At 27.0% G+C, this 22,409-nt stretch overlaps 1 protein-coding gene across 1 annotated transcript in view; it reads left to right on the forward strand.

The window, feature by feature from the left end:
- Positions 1–207: 207 nt before the first annotated feature.
- Positions 208–22,409, forward strand: part of LOC135923495 (b(0,+)-type amino acid transporter 1-like) — a 29,263-nt gene continuing 7,061 nt past the window's right edge. The window contains exons 1-5 of the mRNA XM_065458278.1: positions 208–439; positions 10,740–10,866; positions 13,942–14,043; positions 14,322–14,612; positions 15,620–15,745. Of these exons, the coding sequence (XP_065314350.1) occupies positions 10,770–10,866; positions 13,942–14,043; positions 14,322–14,612; positions 15,620–15,745 (616 nt within the window). The 5' untranslated portion in view covers positions 208–439; positions 10,740–10,769. The remainder of the gene's footprint in view (positions 440–10,739; positions 10,867–13,941; positions 14,044–14,321; positions 14,613–15,619; positions 15,746–22,409) is intronic.

Below are 22,409 nucleotides of genomic sequence, written 5' to 3' on the forward strand. Positions count from 1 at the left end.
ATTTTAGCAACCATTTACAATAAAAAGATGAGAGAGAAAGATAAATAAAATAAATAAATAAATAAAATGCTCCTTTTTTTTGAAAAAAAAAAGAAATAATAAAAAATAAATAATAAAAAATAAACAACGGCGGAAATTTAATATTTATTCTATTTTTTTTTTAAAAAAAATTAATAATTATTTTTATAATTTATCTACCTATATTTTTGGGATTTAGAAAATTCATAAAAAAAATGTTTAAAAAATATTTATTATTTTAAAAAGATAGAGTTCATAAATAATTTATTTTAAAAGGAAAAAAATATACCGATTTGTCACAGAGGAACGAGTAAAAAAAAAAGGAAAAAATTTGATCGTGTAAATTACCGGGAAAATAAAGAAATAAAATTTATTCATCCTTCATTCCATTAATCTTCTCCATAGGAATTCCTCATTTTAGGTAAATACATTTTATTCATAAATTTTCACGTTCCTCTTTTTTACGTATTAGAAAATGGAGTGGTACATAAATTATATCTTCTATTTTTATAATCTGATTATATAAACAAACACGAAATAAAATTGACACAATTATGATGAGATTTATATTTTATGGCTTTTTTCAATACAAATAAAAAAAAAACATGATGCAATAATCTTTAAACCACTATTTATTTAGGGTAACATAAAGAAAACTTTCGCAAAATGGCCGCTTAATTATTTTTTCGAAATCCAAATTCTGAATAAGATAAAAACCAGCTTTGCAAATAATAGATTTATTATTATTATATCATGTTATATATTTATGATTCATTTCTTTTTTTAGGGTGTCAAAATTACGTTCCAGTTTTTAGTTTGAAAATTTTTAAACGTCTGGTTATTTTCGAATATTGGTTTTATTAAATTGACCCTCTAATAAAGACTGAGATTGAGGCGTTTACGTATTGTAATTTTGAATGATGTGCTCCCAATCGCCCCTTCAGCGGGAGACTTCCCGCAATTTGCCAACACGCGCACACATTTACCGCGAATCTCACACGTTTAAAATTTCTCCCACAATATATTTTTTTAAAATTTTTAGAAACAGTTATTTATTTTATATTTATAAAAATATAATATCGATAAAGCATAACTAGTTTGTTTCGGTTTTTTTTTAAAAAAAAGAAATAAATTTGATGTATCCTCAATTGAAGGAATTTCAGAACCCATCCTCTTTTTCTATTGGACGTTGGTTTTTAAAAGAGATAAATTGTTTAACCTAGTGTTGTTAAACGGCTCGTTTTGAGTCGATTTTAAAAAACGGCTGACTCAATATTTCATCTAGAATTATATTTCACAAGCCAAGCCTGAAGATTTTGTTTGTGGAAGGAACAAAGGTTTGGACAACTATTAGCGAAAATTCGAGGTTTAGGCAATATTTTTCTAGCTAAAATATTGAGTTAGCCATTTTTAAAAATCGGCTCAAAACAACCGTTTAACTACACTAGTTGAACCAATAAGAGTATAAAAAATTTTCTCTTTATTCTGGCGGTATATTTAAATTCGAATAAAATTCACTATTACTACTAACTTTTAAATAGACATCTTAATAGTTTCAATCGCTAAAATTTATGATTTCCAAATTTCTTTAGATGTCGCATCAATACTTTAGCTATCATAAATAACGCAAAAAATAGAGTTCAGATTGGAATTCTGAGGATTATTCATTATGAAAAATATAATAACTAGTGCTTTCAAAGTAATAAACTATTTTTAGTTTTTTTATATTAATATTAATATAAACATTTGAAATACATTAGAAATAAAAATGCATAGTTTTGTTAAACCTTTCGACTTGAGCCGGTTTTTAAAAACGGCTAACTCAATATTTTTGCTAAAAAAAATTGAAATAGATGGTAACAAAGGTTTGGACATCTATTAGCAAAATTATATCTTTGGGGTAAAATATTAGCCGCTTTTAAATATCGTCTCAAATCATGCCATTTAACACCACCTAAAAACGCGGAAAAACGCCTTATGGAAGCGTACTATATAATAAGGAATAAAATAATGCCGATATAATATTTAAAAAAAGGTAGTAAAATAAGCCCCATCCTTGAATTCAAATAGTAATCTAAATTTGGTATAATAAGAGCAAATACTTTTGGAAAGCACGACAAGAATTAGGATAATAATAAATTTGTAATATTTATTTTTAAAAAATAAATTGAATTAAGAACGAATTAATGAAATAAAATATTATTTTTATCAAAATTAATAACCAAATGAATTAGATATTTTATTGTTTCAGTTTGGTCCGTCACCCTGGATCCAACTTTAGAAAGCCAAAATAAATCACTTTTGACTATTTAATATTTCCCCTCGATTTATTTTTTACCTTATGCTAAAGTTACTGCTTAAGAGTAAAGTTTTATGCCAAAATATTTATTAGTTTATCCCTTATTATTTTATATGATTTATAAAACTAACGAAAACGGTCCCCAAACTGGAGGCCCTGAAAATTGAATTTTTTTTTCGCCCGAAAAGGTCCGATCGCGAATTCAGGTCGACCTCGAGGACTTTAACACAAATCCTGACAAGGTCTTTTTTTTTAAATATCATTTTTAAATTTTTTTTATATATTACATCATAATGATATATTAAGCGCTGGAAGCACAAAATTTTCCATTTAAACGAATTTTTTTTAAAAAAAATTAAATTCTTATAAAAAAATCTTTAAAGCAATTCTTAACTAATTTTTCTGGTCAAAATTTTTGACCCGGCCCGTGTTTTATTTTCGTTTATTTTACGGCTCAGCCCGGATTTTTTTTTAAATTTCGTTATTTTGAATAATCTAGGCCTAAGAATTCGAAAATATGAAAGCAGAAAATAAATAATTACTAGAACCGAACCTGCAAGCTTTATGATCATTATGTTCCTAAATTATCATGCATTAAGAAGAAAGTAAGAACGGAAGGCGAAAATATTTGAGATAACATGGCGCGTCGAACTGATAGGTATAACGCATTAGTGCGAATTCGCAGCCAAGAATACAAAAATACATCGTAATTTTTATAAATCACTGCGATTTCACGCTAGGAATGGAGGGGTAATCTAATAAAAAATCTATAAACCCATTTCGGTCCGCTAAGAATTTTTGCACAAGTACCTCGTCCAAATTTTTCTCACAACCGGCTCGACTAGTTAGAATTTTCGGAAAAGTCCGACTTGGTCCATTATATTTTTTTTGTTCGAATTTTCCGACCATCACACAATAGCGTGTTTTCAAATTTTAAAGCCCAGGCTGGCCTATTAAAATTTAACTTGAAATTAGAGATTTTCCTAGGCTATAACTGATATTTTATCAAATAACCTGGCCTGGAAATTTTATGTGCAGGCTTGTCGGCCCGTTGTAATTTTTTTTAAAATTAGATTGGTCCTTCCCGCTAGCCGGGCTTTGAAGATCTCATCAACATATAAATATTAAGAAAATATTTATTATAATTATATTATGCCCACCATCGTCGTTTAGTGGCCCATTTTTTAGGTTTATTTGGGCAGACCAGTTTCCCTTCTAATCCCTATTCTTCATCATCCGATGCGATAATAACAGATTGCAGATTATAATTCTATTAGGTTTTCTATACCCAATTATTTAAAAAAAATATATAATACCATTCATTGGAATTTTATCAAAGGCATAAGAAAAGATTTATCTTTTTTTTAATGGAATGCAAATGTTATATTTTAAATCTCATAATAAAAATAGGAGTTAAAATGTTTTTTAAATCTCATAATAAAGGAATTAAAATGTTTTTTAAAATCTTGAAGTGTTCAATTTTTCATAACCTTTAAATTATTTTATGATGCCGAACCTTCAGAATACTTGAGACATTACATTAGATCTATTATGCCTTAAAAGTATATCGTGTTTCGACTTAACTATACAGGTCTGCTATTCGACCAAATAGCCTAAAAGGTAAAAGAAAAAGATACAAAAATTAACCAAACCGCCAAATACTTAAAACAAACCAAGATAGGGTATCCCAGTTCAGCTGTTTAGCCAAGCATAAATAATAAGTCGAACCGGGCCATAGCCTATTATCCTTACTTCTCAAATTTTCTAAATTAAATAAGTTTCTGAACATTCCAACATGGAAAGAAAGATTTAAGGGAACACAGATATTTACCTTCTTATAAAATGGTTATATTTTTTACTATTACTTATAAAAATGAAATTTAGTTTATTATAAAATATAAGAAGGATAATTGATACTTTACTTTATACCTTTTGTCATCCAAATTTGCATAATTTTACATGAAATAAATAAATTAGATTAATAATTAAATAATGATAAATGTTTTTTTCATCAATATTTTTTTTATGCCTAAATAATTTTTTTTGTAAAATTTTACAATATAAAAAAATTTGGCTGCTAAAAGTATAAGGAGCATGGGGGGGGGGGTGATTAAATATCTCCAAAAACCCTTTTAGGGCAAGGTACAAATTTCTTGAATTAATTGGGTTTTAATTTTTCAAATGTCAATCAAATTTCTATTTTTATTATTTTTGAAATTTATTTAGTTTTACATAATCTTTTAATATTTGCTCTTAGTATATTTTATTTATAAAAAAATGATTAAATTATTATTTATGCAAATTATTTTGACTTATATATTGAAATTTAAATTGACACTTTTTTAAAAAATTGACAGATCATATAATCACATAATTTATAAAGATTCAAGCGTTATTTATTAGGTTGCCTATTATTGAAAGGAAAATGATTTTGTTGCGAAGTTGGCTATGTGATTCATTTATCTGGAGACCTGTTTATAGATTAAATTCGAAAATTCTAGAGATTTCTCTTTTTTTTAAAAAAAATAAATTAATGCCGATTGATGACCTTTGACCACATTTTAGCATGCTTAAAGAGATTTCGATCCTTGTTTTTACTAATAATTTTCAATAAAATGTTCCTCTCGGAACGCATTTTTTTTCTAAATAAACTAAGAATCAAGCAGGGCTTAGGACTAGGGTCGTGTTAAAATCTTGTTCTTAAAATAATCCGATAATGTTTTTTGTGTGCGACTTATTTCATAAATCAAATTAAATTTTACTTTATTTTATAATATATGCTATGAAGGCAATGAATAATTGAAATATATGATCGTTCATTCTTGTATAATTGAATATTATTAGAAATACACCAAAAAAAATTTCTTACAATTCTTTAGTATTGCTGTAATAGCTAATTATATTTTTTATGAGAAAAAAAAATATTTGTCACTTAGTTATGTTAAACGGCTCGATTTGAGTCTATTTTTAAAAACGGCTAACTCAATATTTTACACAGAAAAATATTACGCAGGGCCTAATGATTTTACTTATATATGGCAAAAAGATTTGGACATCTATTAGCGAAATGCAATATTTTTCTGGCTAAAATATTGAGTTTGCCGTTTCTAATCGCCTGAAATCGAGCCGTTTAACAACATTATTGTCATTAATTATTTTTGAATTTAAGGATATACAACTTGTAACGAAACTAGTTACTTTAAAAAAACCGAAAGTATATTTTAACAACATCGCAATCTTGTTTTTTAACAATAAAAGCAACATATAATATAATAATTTGTTTCGCAGCTGTCTCGTTCCGAACTAGGACTGGCAAAAATCATGAATATTTTTTCCTTTATCAACATAATATAAAAAATGTGAATATTTAATTGCCTATTTAATTACAATTCCTATATTACAATTTAGTATAAACAAAAAAAATAATTTCAGTTTAACGATGTGCGATTATTTGAATTTTAAAACGAATATAAATGTAGAAACTACATTTAAAATTAATATAAATATAGTGCACCTACGAATAATTTATAAAATTGATTTAAATCATGGTTTTTATTTACAGAAATCACTGTAAATCGCGATTTAAATTGATTTAATTATGCCAACCGTATTCTAAACTCATTGCCCTTGCATCTTAGAATGCCGACATCCTAAGGGTAGGAGTACTAATTATTTGAACATTGCAAAAGCAATATTTTGGAAGCCTTCAATCTTCATCTAATTCAGGAGGGAAGAATTATAGATGATTTTATTATTTTAGCTATATAATTGTAGTCGTCTTTGAATCCGTAATATTGTTAGGGCTGGATTTTATTTAAAAATAATTATCAAAATCATTCACTTCTCAACTATCTCTCAATTCCAATAAAAATTTATATGAAGATCACACATGTCTATATATAATTTGAATAGAAACGAAATTTGAAATTGGTTAGCTAGCTAAGAATACGCAAAAATTAGCAAATTTTTTACCTCTTTGATATTAAATAATTAGTTGTTAATTTTAAAACGAAATCATTGTTGGATAAAAAATCAAATGATTAAATCAGATGGAAAAAAAATTCCAAATTTTTGTTAGAGTAGTCTGCCCTACATCCATTAAAGAATTTTAAATAAATATTTAAAAATGATTATTATTTTGAAAAGACAAGCACCTCCACAGGGTGTATCAATCTTTGATTTTTTAAAAAAAAAATAAGCCTTATACGTGAAGATTTGTGGATTAAATTTTTATACCCTCTTATTTAAGTGATATCTTTATTCATTATAATGAGGAACACCTATATAAATACAATAAAAAAATAATAAAATTTCAAATATTAAATTATAAAAAGGTTGGTCCTATTAAGAAATACAAAAAATATTATTTTATTTTTAGGTTCTTTTATTATGTGTAAAGTACACATTTCTCATGATCTAGACTCGTTTACTTTAGAAGAATGATTAATAGCGCTAATTTTTTAAAATTAGCTTTCATTTAATATTGATAACCAATATGCTAGGAGAAAGATATATCGGTAAATAAATAAACATTTGAGCTATATTCATTTCGAAAAAGATTTAAAATACCAAAAATTCCTGATGATTTTGTGTTTTTTTCTGAAAATAAAATCGAAAAAATCTCTAATGACAAATTATGGAAGACATTTAAACACACTCCGATCCAAAACAGACGAAATAAATTACTAGCATATCAGGAATTACGATCATAAGACATTAAAACACTAGGATCCAAAAGTGGCGAATTAAATTATCAGCTCATATTAGGAATTCCGATCTTAGATCGATCCATCATCCAATAATTTGGCTATATTCTTTTAACGAGAAGACATGTAGTAAATACAAGAATGCTTATTTTTTATTAAGTTTTAAATATTAATATATAAAACAATGAACAAAAAATTAATAAAATATGCTAATATAAGATTGAATCGGGATATCTTAAAGTATATTCCTATATTATTATTCGAAATTTGTCCATATTACTAGTAAAATTTGTAATGCCTTCAAAAATCGCTCCATATATTAAAAACGGCTAACTCGATATTTTAGCCAAAAAAAATATTCCCTAAGCTTCAAGATTTAGCAAATAAATGTCCAAACCTTTTAGCCATCTAGAACAACATCTTTCGGCTTGCCTATCTGTATAAAATCCTTAGCCCTTTTTATAAAATAGGCTCACATGGAGCGATTTATATCACTATATTCAATCATTTTTTAAAAATTCGAATAGAGTTCTCAATGAATTTAAATTTAAACTTAACAGTTACTGGAGAGATGTGCTTCTCGTAATAATATACAAATAAATTAATAAATTGTTTTATTACAATTTTACTCAAAAATTTTGTTCAATTTTTGATGATTTATAAAATTATTTTGTAATGTAGAACATTCAGGAAACTTTAAATGGCCTTAGAACAAAATCTAATAATTGTCCCAAACCATTGAATATAACTACTATTTCGGTTCTATTCCTGTTATTTTATGAAATAATTTATATCGGATCATTGTAATTCTCAAAATTGCTAAATCATTTAAGTTTCCAGGCACTACACTCGGAAAGTTTTTCAGGGACCTAACATCTGATATTTTATTATATAACTATTTTTTTTTAAAGTTTATTAATTTTTTTTACATAAAATAGTATATACCTTCTTTTTTTTTTATTAATGTCATCCAAATTTGCATAAATTTTTCTAAAAATAAAATTTATCATCCCCCCTAACTAAACTCAACTTCCCTTTTTGGCCTAAAGAATTTATTTTTTAACAATTTTACATATAAAACTTTGGCAAAGGTATAATGAAGATTTGAGGATGGGGGTGGGTGGGTGATTAAATTGACGGTGGAAATTTTTTTTCATTTTTTAAATCTAAGAATAAGAAGACCCCCTTAAAGTAAGGTAAATTACTTGCGAAATTCTTGAATTAATTACGTGTCAATTTTTCAAATATAATTCATCAATTTTTTAAAAAAAAATATAATATTTTATTTTTAAGCTTATTCAATTTGATTAATCGAATAATAGTAAGGAGTACAAATAATTCTTTTAATTTAAATTATAATCATTTTGTCATTTCCCTATTGATAATCTATCGATCTGACATGTGATGTGATTGACATGATATGCATCAACTGCTCGTGAAATGCTTTTCACAGCTAGAACTAATTTGCTGTCAAAAAAATCGAATGTTTTATAAAACAATAAGAAAAACGCTTTGCATTAAAAATTGGCTTGGCATTAGAAATTAAATGAATATGCCTTTTAACCGCGTATCAGGTCAATTCAGCCAAACTTTTATCGCAAAACCAATTCCGCGAAACATTTATAGCGAAGACAATATCGCCAATTTATTTACGCGAAACATTACCGAGAATAATTTAGAGTGAATACATTTTAGCGTAACTTTTATTGCGAACTTTTTAAAGCGAATTTTCAACCGCGAATGTATTTGCGCGAAGTCATTATCACGAAACAAGCATTTATTTAAAGCAAAACAACATATTCAATATTAATTTACCCCAAAAGTTTCGTAAATCATAAACGCGTTTCTTAACACCCCCCCCCCTCCTACTTCCATGCTATGATATATTTTTTAAATAATTTATCATTCTCACGATTTGTAGTGATGGAGATGGTTAACATAACAAATTTTAAAAAATCACCTTATTTCATTTATATGTAATTTATTTTCGTATCGCCATTCAAAATTCGATAAAGACTAATGAGCAATGAGCTCATCTGAATATTGGCACATCCCAGATATCAATTTCGCCAGTAAGCATCTAGGTTTAACTAATCAACTCAATATGATTAATATATTACTAAAGCCTGAATTCCTTGTCGCGCTTCTTCTGATTGAGTAAAATTTATGCCCGGCATTTCTAAATAAACTGAGATTAGGATCGGGAGACGCTATATTTTTAAATCCCCCACCACCACCCCTCTTCCATTTATGCTCACCAAAATCCTAACCGATTTATTTACCATTGACTTGATTTATCTTATCACATATGGGGAGGGTAAAACTGGGTATTTTTATATTTATGCTGTATCTATTTTTTAACAAATTGTTCAGATTTTAAAAAAATATATATTTCTTGTCATTAAATAGAAGATCACAATGTTATAAATGAAGATAAAGGACGGTTCTTAATTATATTTTTTAACATTTTTATTGTGATTATATAAGAATATAGGACTGAAAGATTCATTTATAAAATAAAATGTTGATATAGAACTCTATAATACTCAGCCGACTTTGAGTAGATTTTTAAATTTCCTTAAAATTTTTTTATTCAAATCTCGATTTTTTTAAAGTAATCTAAAACAGCAATGTGAAACGAGTATTATGCATTATTTTGAACCTCGCAATTGTATTCCTTCCATTCCATAAACCTTGCCTTGTTCTCTTTCAAACTCGTCATTGCCAATATTTGCAAAATAACATTCGAAGACGTTTAAATTTTCGCATGGGTTTCTTGACCATCTTATTTTAAAGGAAAGGGAATATTATTTTAATTCCAAATTGTTGGCGTATATTATTTTAGAATCGCCTGCTCGAAATTTGATAAATTATCGAGCAGATGTTTTATTTAATCTAGTATTTTTGTTAAACCAAAAAAGTTTGAATTATCGGGGAAATTTCATCATTTCTGCCATTATTATAATTTAACCATTAATTTTTATAACAGCTTTCGAATCCATAAATATTTTTGAGCTTTGAATTTTGTTCAATATGAACTATTATGTGTTAGCAGTGGCGCATGCTTGGCTACGTATAATTTTTTTTCCTATATTGTGCAATTATATTCATTGTCATAAATTTTTCAGACACCTTTCATTTTCAAAAAAAAACTGGGGGTTGAAAGGACCTCACTTCAATTTCTCGTAATTGTTCTTTGCCTTCACCTCTCTTTTTAATGAATAGAATTCAGTCAGCATTATTTCTCACTTGATTTTGTAATCTATAAATTATTAATCCCCATCACCTAACCCTAAAAATATGTCGGTAAATAGCATTTATTAAAAAAAAATTATTCTTAGCATATATTAGAGATCTATAAAGAACGGGTTTTTAACCCGAACGCTTGCCCGCCCGCCCATTATGTAAATAAATTTTAAGCGCACGCGCACCCATGATTTGTTTTTTAATTTTAGCGGTTATTCACTTAGTCGAAAAAAAGGAAACATACCAATTAGTGCGTTGCATTTTTATTTTTGACGTTTTGGTAATGTGAAAAACAAGAACCGCCATTTCCTCCTATAATAAAAATGTTAAAATAATAAAATTCGGGCTATGAGGTAAAGGGTTTCAAGTTACAATATTTTATAATATTAATTTTTTTTTGCGTATTATTTTGTTGTAAATATCAATTTTCTATACTACTATTATTTAAAAAAAAATAATATAAAATGTAGATTACTTGAAAGTGGAACCACTTTGAGAACATGGATTTCGAGGGAACAAAAGAAGGGAAGCCCATGAGACTTGAAAAAGAAGTTGGTATTCTGGGCGGGACTGCAATTATCGTCGGAACTATGATAGGTAATATTTTTATAATTAAAAACCGTGTGAAGGTTTATCGTTTGCCTGACCCCGGTTTGTAAACCCTGTCCGGCTTTCAATAAATGGATTTTAAAGTCGGAGATTGCCATCGGGGCTGGCCCGCTGTAAAATTATATTATAAAAATTAATAAATTACACTTTTTAAAACGTTTTTTTTCTCTTCAATATCCTTGCCACTATTTACTTTAAAAATATAACTTTAATTTTATTTTTTGAGTTTAAATAACTTGACCTTGGCCAAGCATTTTTTTTAAGTATTAGCTTTTTTTAAAAAATAAATATATTTATAAATTTAAATTTCTTCTTTAATTTTCAAATTTATGTAAAATTTAATATATTAATTAATGTGCATTAGTGTTAGTAATATGTCAGCACTTGATTTGAGTAGTTAAAGGATGATTGATTATTGCCCTAGGGCTTGGTCGAATAAGTTTAAGACCTAAAATTTTTAACTAAATTTTTCATGCTATGCCTTATTATTTATTTATTTTTAAACTTATTTAAATTTCTTAATATAAAAAAATTAATCACGAACTCCAAAATTTTTTATTTCAAAACCTTTATCATTTATAATAGAGCAAAATATGAATGAGCAATTCAAAATATCGCCTTACTAATGCGAAAAGATCATTATTTTCACTCCAGCTATTTTAAAATGATGTTATCACCCTTAGCCTTCGTAAAGAATATTATTTGTGGCCGTTGAATTGATAAGGGGGCGCACATTTTAGTATTTCAAATCGATTCCTTATTAACTAATTTATTTTTATGGTACCAAGGATTGCTACTTTCAAATTCTTGTTTGAGTGAGCTCCCCAAATGTTTTTATGAGATTGTTATCTGGTAAGGTTTTTATAGATTTGGTGGTATGACAAGGACAGTCATCGTGCTGGAAGGTGTATATTCTTCGTGACCTAATAAATAAAATGTGGAATGCAGTAACTCTTCGTTGATGTTTTCTTGATATTTAGTAACATTTATTATATTCTTTGTAAATAGAATATTTCCTAGGGCTTTTTGGCACTCATGCAACCCCATACTATTTCACTATAACTTAACTGTTCTTTGCATGTATACCTCAATACGAATCAGATCGAATATTGTATTTATAGATTCGAAAATATGAATCGAATAATTCCTTATTCGTTGCGAATAATAAAAGTTTGCGATTTGATTCCATTCGAAAATTAATTTCTTAAAAAAGTATAATGTATCAATAAAACTTTTAAAAAGTGATTTATCGATGTGGAAATATAGCAAAAAAATAGATATTATTATAAGTAGAAGGGATAGAAATTCCTTGGGTTGTAATATCCCTATTTCGTATAAGCCCCATTTTATGTCTAAGAAATATTGTGTTGTCCCATACACTTTTGTCCTTACGTGTTTTAAATCCCAATTTGAATCTTTTCTTTTGTAATAGTGTTTTAATAGTTTCTTCTTACCCCTCATTCACATTTAGCGCGAACATGAATACGTGGCGAAAAATTCAAAATATTTTAAATATATCGCACTAATATTTAAAGTTCTGCATCGATATTATGTCATTGCATCATAATCTGATTGCAGCGAATTGACATTTTGGAGATATTTACTTAAAAACCAGGTTAAATGAAATATTAAATTGTACTCTTTTTTTTAGAAAATAAAATTACCATTTATTAATTCTGCGGGGACATATATGTGTATATTATAACCCTGATTTCACAGTTAATGTTAACGCGAAACGAAATCACTGCTAAATATCAGCTGATTTATCGCAAGCGAGATTCATTCATAGTAAAAATTTAACATCTGGCAATTTGTACGCGAATTAAATCATTTTTCGATAATATGGTTTCCATTACCACTTTAAATTATTTTTTTACGAAATGGTCAAGAAGAGAAGACGAGATAATCTAAATATTAAAAGGAAAGAGAGATCATTTCTAAAACTCTTAAAAACCATGTGAGTGCAAAATTTAGGCGGAAGTTGTTTTCATGCAGCAGCTAATTATCTTTGGTTCGATGCGAGTGCAGAATTTGGCAGGGTTACTTCCAACCATCTTGCACTAAGCTAGTTTTTCCCTATCCTCCACCATGTAGCGTTTGGGAATCAGAAGTAGCGCTATTTAATGGATGGATTGTATATTTATTTTGACAAAGATCAATACTTGGCACGCAAGGGTTCAGATAAGAAATATTATTGATAAAAGTCTTTCTTATTAAATGTAGATCGTGCCCTAATTCGGATATTTTTCAACCTCGATGTCTAGCTGCCCAAATCTTATAATAAACATGAAGCTAAAAATACGAATTAAGATTAAATTCTGATAAAGATAATAATAAAACTTTAATGAGGATCTGAAAATGAAGATTTTTGTGAATATGTTCTAATAAGTTTTTTTGAAACTAAATAATTCTTTAAATACTTTTAATAAATTTCCCCCAAATCCTCTGCTCCAGTGAGCCCTACGCGCTCGTGTTTATCTGATCAAAAAGAAAATTTATATATAATATTTAGTATTTTTTAACTTACGCGTTACCTTTTTTTTGAATAGCGAGTAGCCTGTTTTTTTATTAAATAACGTTTACAGTACGCGGATATTCTTATATTTCTGTAGTATATCTTTAATGGTAAAAAAATTTAGGTTAGGACTAATTGATTTGCTATCTTTTTCCAAAATTCCCTCCTTTCATTTATCACGAATGTGGATATTTGTTAATTTACGTCTATCTATTCGAAGTTAAACTTTAAGGTTATAAATTGATTAAAATATAATGTAATTGTTTGTTAAAATAAGCAGACGATAGTTAATTTTTGAAATACTTATATCATCCTTATAATTTAAATAAATTAAATTTTAAATAAATTTTTTGCACTTAATTAACATGCTATATATTTACATTAATTAAGATTTTAATTATTTTAAAGGGATTAATAAATATTTTTGAAAATAAAAAATCAAGGGTACTCGCATATCAACAAGATGGGGTAGTATATATGTATATATTTTCAATTATAATTGCATTATATAACATACTATTTAATTATTACGTAAAATATATATGTAGGCTCCGGTATATTTATCACGCCGATTGGAGTTATCAAAGCTGCAGATTCGGTCGGCCTTTCACTATTAGTATGGTTACTCGGCGGAGTTATATCTATGTTAGGTTGTTTTTAAAAAAATCTTCTTATAAACTCTTATCATATCTACAATAATTTTCTCACCTTATAATATTATTTGCATAAATAAGTTTATAACTAATAAATTCTTTTTAATTTTCTTAGTTATAGATATTATTGTTGTAAGGGTTGGTATAGTCAACTTATCATCTTTCCAATTTCAAGCCTAGACAATTCTTAATTATCTATTATAAATTAAGGAAAATTATTTTTTCTATAATCTTCCTGTTATATTTTTTTTAAATATTATAATCGCATATTTAAGGTGCTTTGTCTTATGCCGAATTGGGCACGATGATTCCCAAATCGGGAGGAGAACACGCATACCTTATGGAGGCCTTCGCTTCTCCCGCACGAGGTAAATCTCAAACCGCGTGCAAACGGTTTTGGGGACAAGTACCGGCCTACCTGTTTGCCTGGACTTTGCTCATGGTGCTCAAAACATCTGCCATGGCTGTGATCGCCATGACCTTCAGCAAGTATATAGTGGCCGCCATGCTTCCAAACTCGGAGTTTCCCGATTACGGCAGGAAGATCGTAGCTTACATCATTATGTGTAAGTCTGGGGATTTTTTTTTCTAATGAAAAAAAAGATAACTTGGGCGATGGGACGGGTGTCAGACTGTTTTATTATTGCTTGTATTTCTTCAAATTCGTAACTTTGTAGTCCGCCATATTTTATGAGTAATATCTGCCTGCCCATCTTATTTCGCAGGGTTGGGCACAATTTTCAAAAAATGTATTCGAATATAAATACTTGACGAAATTTTTTTGCACAAATAAATCCTTTGAAGAATACTTTTTGCATGTCTATTTTTTTTAGTAGTGCCACACTATGAATTTTTTTTTAACGTAAATATTTTTATTATTAACCATTTTCTAAACATCAACGATTATCTTCAGTAATACGTAAACATAAATAATACATTTATTATTGCATTAGTAGCATATCACACAGAGCATATAATAAATTGCAGGATGTTGAAATCTTTCTATATATCATTTTGGTATACTTTTTTAGAAGATATTTACATTTAGCTTTCCTTTTTTTTGATGATATTGTGAAAACAATTTCGTTTATAATTGTCAAATTGCTTTTAGAAGATGTTGACTCACAAAATCCCTGCTAAAAATATCTTGTTAACACATGAGCTTAATACAGAAATTCCTTTTCTTCAATTAGTATATTCCTCTTCCAAAAAACTTTTTTTTTCGCTTTCAGTAATGCTCATTTTAGAAATAAAATAGGATTTAAAATGGAAGATGTTAAATTTTTGCTCTAATTCCGATAACAAATTTAATATTATAATTAAATGTGGATTTATATTTTATAATTCGATTTATTATTATAAATAAAAAATAAAATATATTTGTAACCGTCTGAAAATTGTGAAATAGTAATAAGTACATAATACTAGACTAAATACTTTTCTAAAATAATCAAATAAAACAATTATTTTAATATTCGCTTTACTGCCTTACCACACTATTTTGTTCATTCATTTTGTGTTGAAACAAATTTAAATCGATTACTTTAACAAACATTTATTTATATTCCAAAAGTTTTGATCGGCTACATAAACTGTTACAGTGTCAAATTAGCCACTAAACTTCAAACATTTTTGACGGCAAGCAAAATTCTAGCTCTTTTGATCATTATAACTGGAGGAGTCTACAAAGCTGCTGTGGGTAAAAAAAAATATAACTATCACCTTGTAATATTTATTGGTATTATTTTTAAACAATTCCCTATCGATTTTTACTTAATTATGCGGCAAAATTTCAACTTCCTAGATGTTATATTTTTTGGAGATATCAGTATTTATAACAAAACATCATTGCTCATTTCTTTAATCTTATTTTTATCCATACCTATGATGTCGTGAAGGCTCTTTTTGTTTTTTTATGGAATGGTAATCATAATGTCTGTTTTAAAATATAATTAAAATTGGAATGATTAATTTTTATTGTAAGAAGTTTTTTTAATTTATTCACTAAAAATATTAAGTATACGTTTTATTTTAATACTAAATATATTATTATATATAAGCGTGTTTTATAATTAATTGACTAGGCCTAAAACGAATTATTTGTTATTCGAAATTCGATTTGATTCGTAAACATTTTATTTTTGCGTTATCATTATAAATCGTAATTAAATAATAAAAAATGAAGTAATTAAATTTTCCTAGTGGATATCATCGTTTTATTTTATTTCCTATTTTTTTATATATTCATAAATCAAATAGTTAGGGAAACACCCTAACAAAGTAAAAAATATAATCATTTTATTTTGATGGTTAGATTTAAAAATTCCAACTAAATAAGGAATTCCCAATAATGCCTTGAATTCTATTACACCAACTTTAGTAGAACTTTCATATTGGTCAGTATAGTTTTTATTTATAATTTTAATTTTTTCATTGGTATGATAAATACTCTCTTCCATTATTTTTGGTGTTATGAACAAGGCAAAACATTTTTCTAGAGTGACTGCTTCTTTCTCATTCTTTTACTCCTGGAAGATGAGTAACTAAATTTTGTTGACGAGTTCTTATTCTTTGATTAGGAAAATCCTTTTTCCTTTTAGTAACCCTTATTTTTGACTAATTTTAAAGAGAAATATTATATGATAAACGATCACATATTTACCGAAATAATATTTAAGTCTATTGTCTGTTTCAAATGACATATCTTCTTCTAATTCAGATTGTGTATCATGATCACTATCATGCATAAAACTTCATCCTCGTTATTAATTACATTGTCATAATCGCCTCTAATAGAATGATATTACATCTTAAATAATTTTATATTCAATTTTAAATCATATGGGCTATAATTTATGTACTACTAAGATAATATAAAATTGTCAAAATAAGAATTATTAATTTTCTGACGGTTTAGTTGATTTATTATTTCTTAAATTGTTTTGAATTTTAAATATTTTTTCTTTCAGCTGCTAATGTATAATTAATTTGAAATTTCAGGAAGGATGATAAACTTAGATTTTATAAAATTTTAAATATATTCAAATAAAATTTTGATGGAGGAAGAGATGGATGGACAAAGTCAATTTTAAATGAAAGGCGAAAAAATTCTTTAACATTGAATCATTATCTTCATGATTCTAAAACAGAAACTGCCAATTGTAAAATATGTATGGTAGAAATGATGTATAAGAAAAATACCACCTCTGCACTAATTAATCACAATAAAAGATTTAAAATAATAATACAATAGAAAACTATTTAAATGTTAACCAAAAACAAATGTTATTAAAATTCTTGCCACAAATGAATTTAAATAATTTGTTAAAGCTTTAAATCATAACGTCAATACCCTCAATTTATATGAATGAAATTTATAATAAAGAATTCAATAAAGTTAAAAATATTTATAAATAATTTAAAGTGCTAAATCAACTGTACCACCGACATATGGTCAAGCCCTATTATTGTACGATTTTTAGGGTTGACCTGCCACTTTATATATGAAAAATGTGAGATGAAGTCATTGTTATTAGATATGGTACCATTTACTGATTCACATTCTGGTGAATATATATAGAGTTTTATCACATTATTAAAAATTATGATTATAGGTAACCTAGCAATTATTGATAATGCAAACTCGAATTCAACTTTCATTAAAATTCTTCCAACTTGTAAAATTTTATTTACATGTACGATGTTTTGCATACTCAATTTTGTAATAATACTCAAGAAAGTAGACAGTCAATTATCAAAATTAAGAACAATCATAATAGTGCGCACAAATTGAACGTTGCAACGCAATGTTTCAAAACGCATATAAAAAAACGTAAAAGCAGCCTTGTTTAAATTGATGCGTTAAGTTTAATTTTAGAAACCTTTAAATTTAAAATAAAAAAAATAAAGGAAGGAAGAGGAGCAAGACATCTCAAAAATATGTTAAAAGAAATTTTTTTTTCTGAATATATTAATATTAAAGGCGATTTAACACATTCTCAATTTTATAATTATACAAGAATGAAAAGATCGACATTTTCTTATATTCTGGAGCTAATATATGATGACATTAATCCGAAAGTTACCAATTGTAACAAACAAATCGATGCTGAGGATTGATTGTTTGTTACCTTGAGATAAAATAAATTTAATTCATATTATTTATATATTAGGTATTAAATTACTGGTGTTTCATTTGAACAACTTGATTATAGCTCAAAGATTTCAAAATCTTGTATAGCTTATATTGTGAAAGTGTGCACAGCAATTTGGAATGCTGCTGTACATATTCACATTCCTAGGCCTAATAAAAATGATTGTGAAAGAGTAAATTTATTATAATAAATCAAGATTAATATTTACTTATCTTTATATTTCCCAGGAATTCCTGCTTCAATCAGGATTCCCAAATTGTTTTGGGACTATAGATGGAAAACATATCTATATCAAGAGCCCTCCCAATAGTGGCTCACAATTTTTTAACTACAAGCATAGATTTTCAATTAACCTGTTAGTCCTAACAGACATTAACAGGAAATTTATTTATATAGATGTGGGAGCATGAGGAAAGCAGAGTGATGGTGGAGTATTTAGAAATAGCTCTTTATACAGAGGTTACATTATATTAATTTTATTATATTGGTGAACCATACCCTTGATCTGCCTGCTCCCAAGCCATTTCCAGGTTGTAATGAGGCTATGCCATTTGTAATGGTTGGGGATGATGCATTCCCTTTATCAAATTATTTGATGAAGCCCAACCCCAAAAGAAATCTCACAACAGAAGAAAAGGAATTTAACATGAGGTTATCTCAAGCCCGTGTTAATGTAGAAAGAAGTTTTGGTGAATTGTGAAAAAATTTGAGCCTCTAGCTAGGCCAATAAAAACAATATGTATCTTAAATAACATCATCATCAACAAAGAAGGCTCAGCATCCATTTATGATATAGGTACTACTTATATTTAAATTTATGTAAAATTATTAAACACCATATATCTTTATATTTTTAAAATTAGGTAATCATCCAAATTAGATCAACAATGATGAACCTCACTACACGACCTTTCTTACCTAGCAGAAAAAATAATTCTACTTCAATGGAATCAAAGATTCTTAGAAAAAATTTTATAAATTATTATATTTATATTGTATTAAATTTATTTAAAATATTTTATATCAAATTGTGTTACATATTTAATTTTTATAGACAATTATGTTATTAAATGATATAAATAAATAGATTGAATATTAAGAAAATATTATTTAATATATTAAATCTTGTGTAGCCCATTGAGCTATTTAAAATCTTAAGGAATGTACCTCAAACTTAAAATAATATAAATTCTAATATCTTACAACATGATACAAACATATAAAACTTTTATTAAAAATTAATAAAATTATATAAAATACATACAAAAAATTAATAATTTATATAATGCTATTAAATATGTCTAATGTAGATTCATTTCAGGTTGTAATGATATATCATTTGATAGATATTTTATAACCTCTGTTTTAAACAGGAATTGCTTCTCATAATTGAAGGATTCAGCCTCCTCTAGAAGGCTATTCAAAAAATGCCTAAATAAAATATAAATTAGCTTTACTGCATCCAGATGTGTTTTCTTGCAAAACATTTATTAACCTATTAAAATCATTTAGTTTATTTGGTTTCTCTTTTTGAAGGAGATATATTAAAGTTGTTAGAAGTAGGGCGATCTTCCATGGTTTTTTACATGAAGTTACTTGTATTCTTGAGTTCCTCCTGATGAGCCTGATGGTTTACCTATTTTCTCATTATTCAATTGTTAAAATTCCTCAAACTCTTCTTGAGATATAGAGGGCTGGTATCAAAACCAGGAAATTCCAAGGGTAAGCTAATTAAATGATTGAAAACCCATCTGGGATGCAGTAAAGCTAATTTATATTTTAAATTTATTTATATCTTATTTAGGCATTGAATAGCCTTCTAGAGGAGGCTGAATCCTTAAGTTATTAGAAGCAATTCTTGCTTAAAACAGAGGTGATAAAATATCTACACTATCTCAAGACAAATGATATATCACCACAACCTGCCAATAAATCCATTAGACTTATTTAATATCATTATATAAATTATTTATTTTTTATAAAAATTGTATGTATTTTTATTTAATTTCTAATAAAAGTTTTATAATATGATTGTATCATGTAAGATATTAGAATTAATATTATTTTAAGTTTGAGGTTCATTCCTCAAGATTATAGCTCAATGGGCTACACCTAGAATAAAGTCCAAATTAAGATTTAATATATTAAATAAATTTTTATTAATATTCAATCTATTTATTTATATCATTTAATAAAATTATCTATAAAAATTAAATATGTAACACAATTTAATATAAAATATTTTCATAAATAAATTTAATATAATATAAATATAATAATTTATAAAATTTTAAATTTGTCTCTAAGAATCTTTGATCCCATTGAAGTAGAAATATTTTTTCTGCTAGGTAAGAAAGGTCTTGTAGTGAGGTTTATCATTGTATCTAATTTGGATGATTACATAATTTAAAAATATTAAGATATATTGTATTTAATAATTTTATGTAGTACCTATATCATCAATTGAAGCTGATCCTTCTTTGTTGATGATGATGTTATGTAAGATAATATTGTTTTTATCACTATTTCTATGCAAGCTAGGCCAATTTCTATTGGTCTAGCTAGAAGCAATTTTTTCACAATTCCACCAGAACTTCTTTCTACACTAACACGGGCATGAGATTACCTCATGTTAAATTCCATTTCTTCTGTTGTGAGATTTCTTTTGGGGTAGGGCTTCATCAAATAATTTGATAAAGGGAATGCATCATCCCCAACCATTACAAATGGCATAGCCTCATTACAACCTGGAAATGGCTTGGGAGCAGGCAGATCAAGGGTGTGGTTCACCAATATAATAAAATTAATATAATGTAACCTCTATATAAAGAGCTATTTCTAAATACTCCACCATCACTCTGCTTTCCATATGCTCCCACATCTATATAAATAAATTTCCTGTTAATATCTGTTAGGGCTAACAGGTTAATTGAAAATCTATGCTTGTAGTTAAAAAATTGTGAGCCACTATTGGGAGGGCTCCAGATATAGATATGTTTTCCATCTATAGCCCCAAAACAATTTGGGAATCCTGATTGAAGCAGGAATTCCTGGGAAATCTGAAAATAAGTAAAATTTACTCATTCACAATCATTTTTATTAGGTCTAGGGATGTGAATATGTACAGCAGCATTCCACACATTGATTTCACAGTGTTAACTATGCAGGATTTTGAAATCCTTGAGCTTTAAGCAAGTTGTGCAAATGATACACCAGTAATTAAATACCTATTATATAAATAATTAATAATGAATTAAATTTATTTTACCTCCAGGTAACAAACAATCGATCCTCAGGCATCTATTTGTTTGTTAAAATTGGTAACTTTCGGATTAATGTCATCATATATTTAGCTCAAGAATATAAGAAAATGTCGATCTTTTCATTCTTGTATAATTATAAAATTGAGAATGTGTTAAATCGCCTTTAATATTAATATATTCAGAAAAAAAGATTTCTTTTAACATATATGATGTCTTGCTCCTCTTCCTTCCTTTATTTTTTTTAAGTAAATATAAGGCAAGTAATTTTTTTTTGTTTTAAATTTAAAGGTTTTATATTAAATTTAAACTTAACGCATCAATTTAAACAAGGCTGCGTTTACGTTTTTTTATATGCGTTTGGAAACGCTGCGTTGCAACGTAATTCTTTTATAAAGACAAATATTATGAAAAATGTATGCTCTTCTTTACTTCCCCCGATGAAATATCGAAAATTAATCCATAAGGTGGAATAGCTCTTATATAATGGTCGAAAGAGCTAAGAAGCAGACACTCCAGAAAAATGTTTTGACTTCTTCATTACACCAAAAATGATTGAAGAAATTATTTATAATACCAACGAAAAAAAATAAAATTATAAATAAAAACTATACTGACCAATATGAAAGTTCTACTAAAGAAATTGATGTAACAGAATTCAAGGCATTGTTGGGAATTTCTTATTTAGCTGGAATTTTTAAATCTAATCATCAAAATAAAATAATTATATTTATTACTTTGTTGGGACGTTTTCCTTTCCATTAAACTTCTTATCAGAAAATATATCTTATTATTTGATTTATGAATATATAATGATATTCACTAGGAGAATTTAATTACTTCTTATTATTATTTACTTACGATTTACGAAATATACAAATAATTCTTTTTTAGGTCTAGAAATTACCTATATTGGTTTGTGTTGGTAATGTTTTAATTATTTTTTGTT

This window comes from Gordionus sp. m RMFG-2023, chromosome 2 (assembly GCF_954871325.1).
Source record: "Gordionus sp. m RMFG-2023 chromosome 2, tfGorSpeb1-WG-v2, whole genome shotgun sequence".
Taxonomy (NCBI): domain Eukaryota; kingdom Metazoa; phylum Nematomorpha; class Gordioida; order Chordodea; family Parachordodidae; genus Gordionus; species Gordionus sp. m RMFG-2023.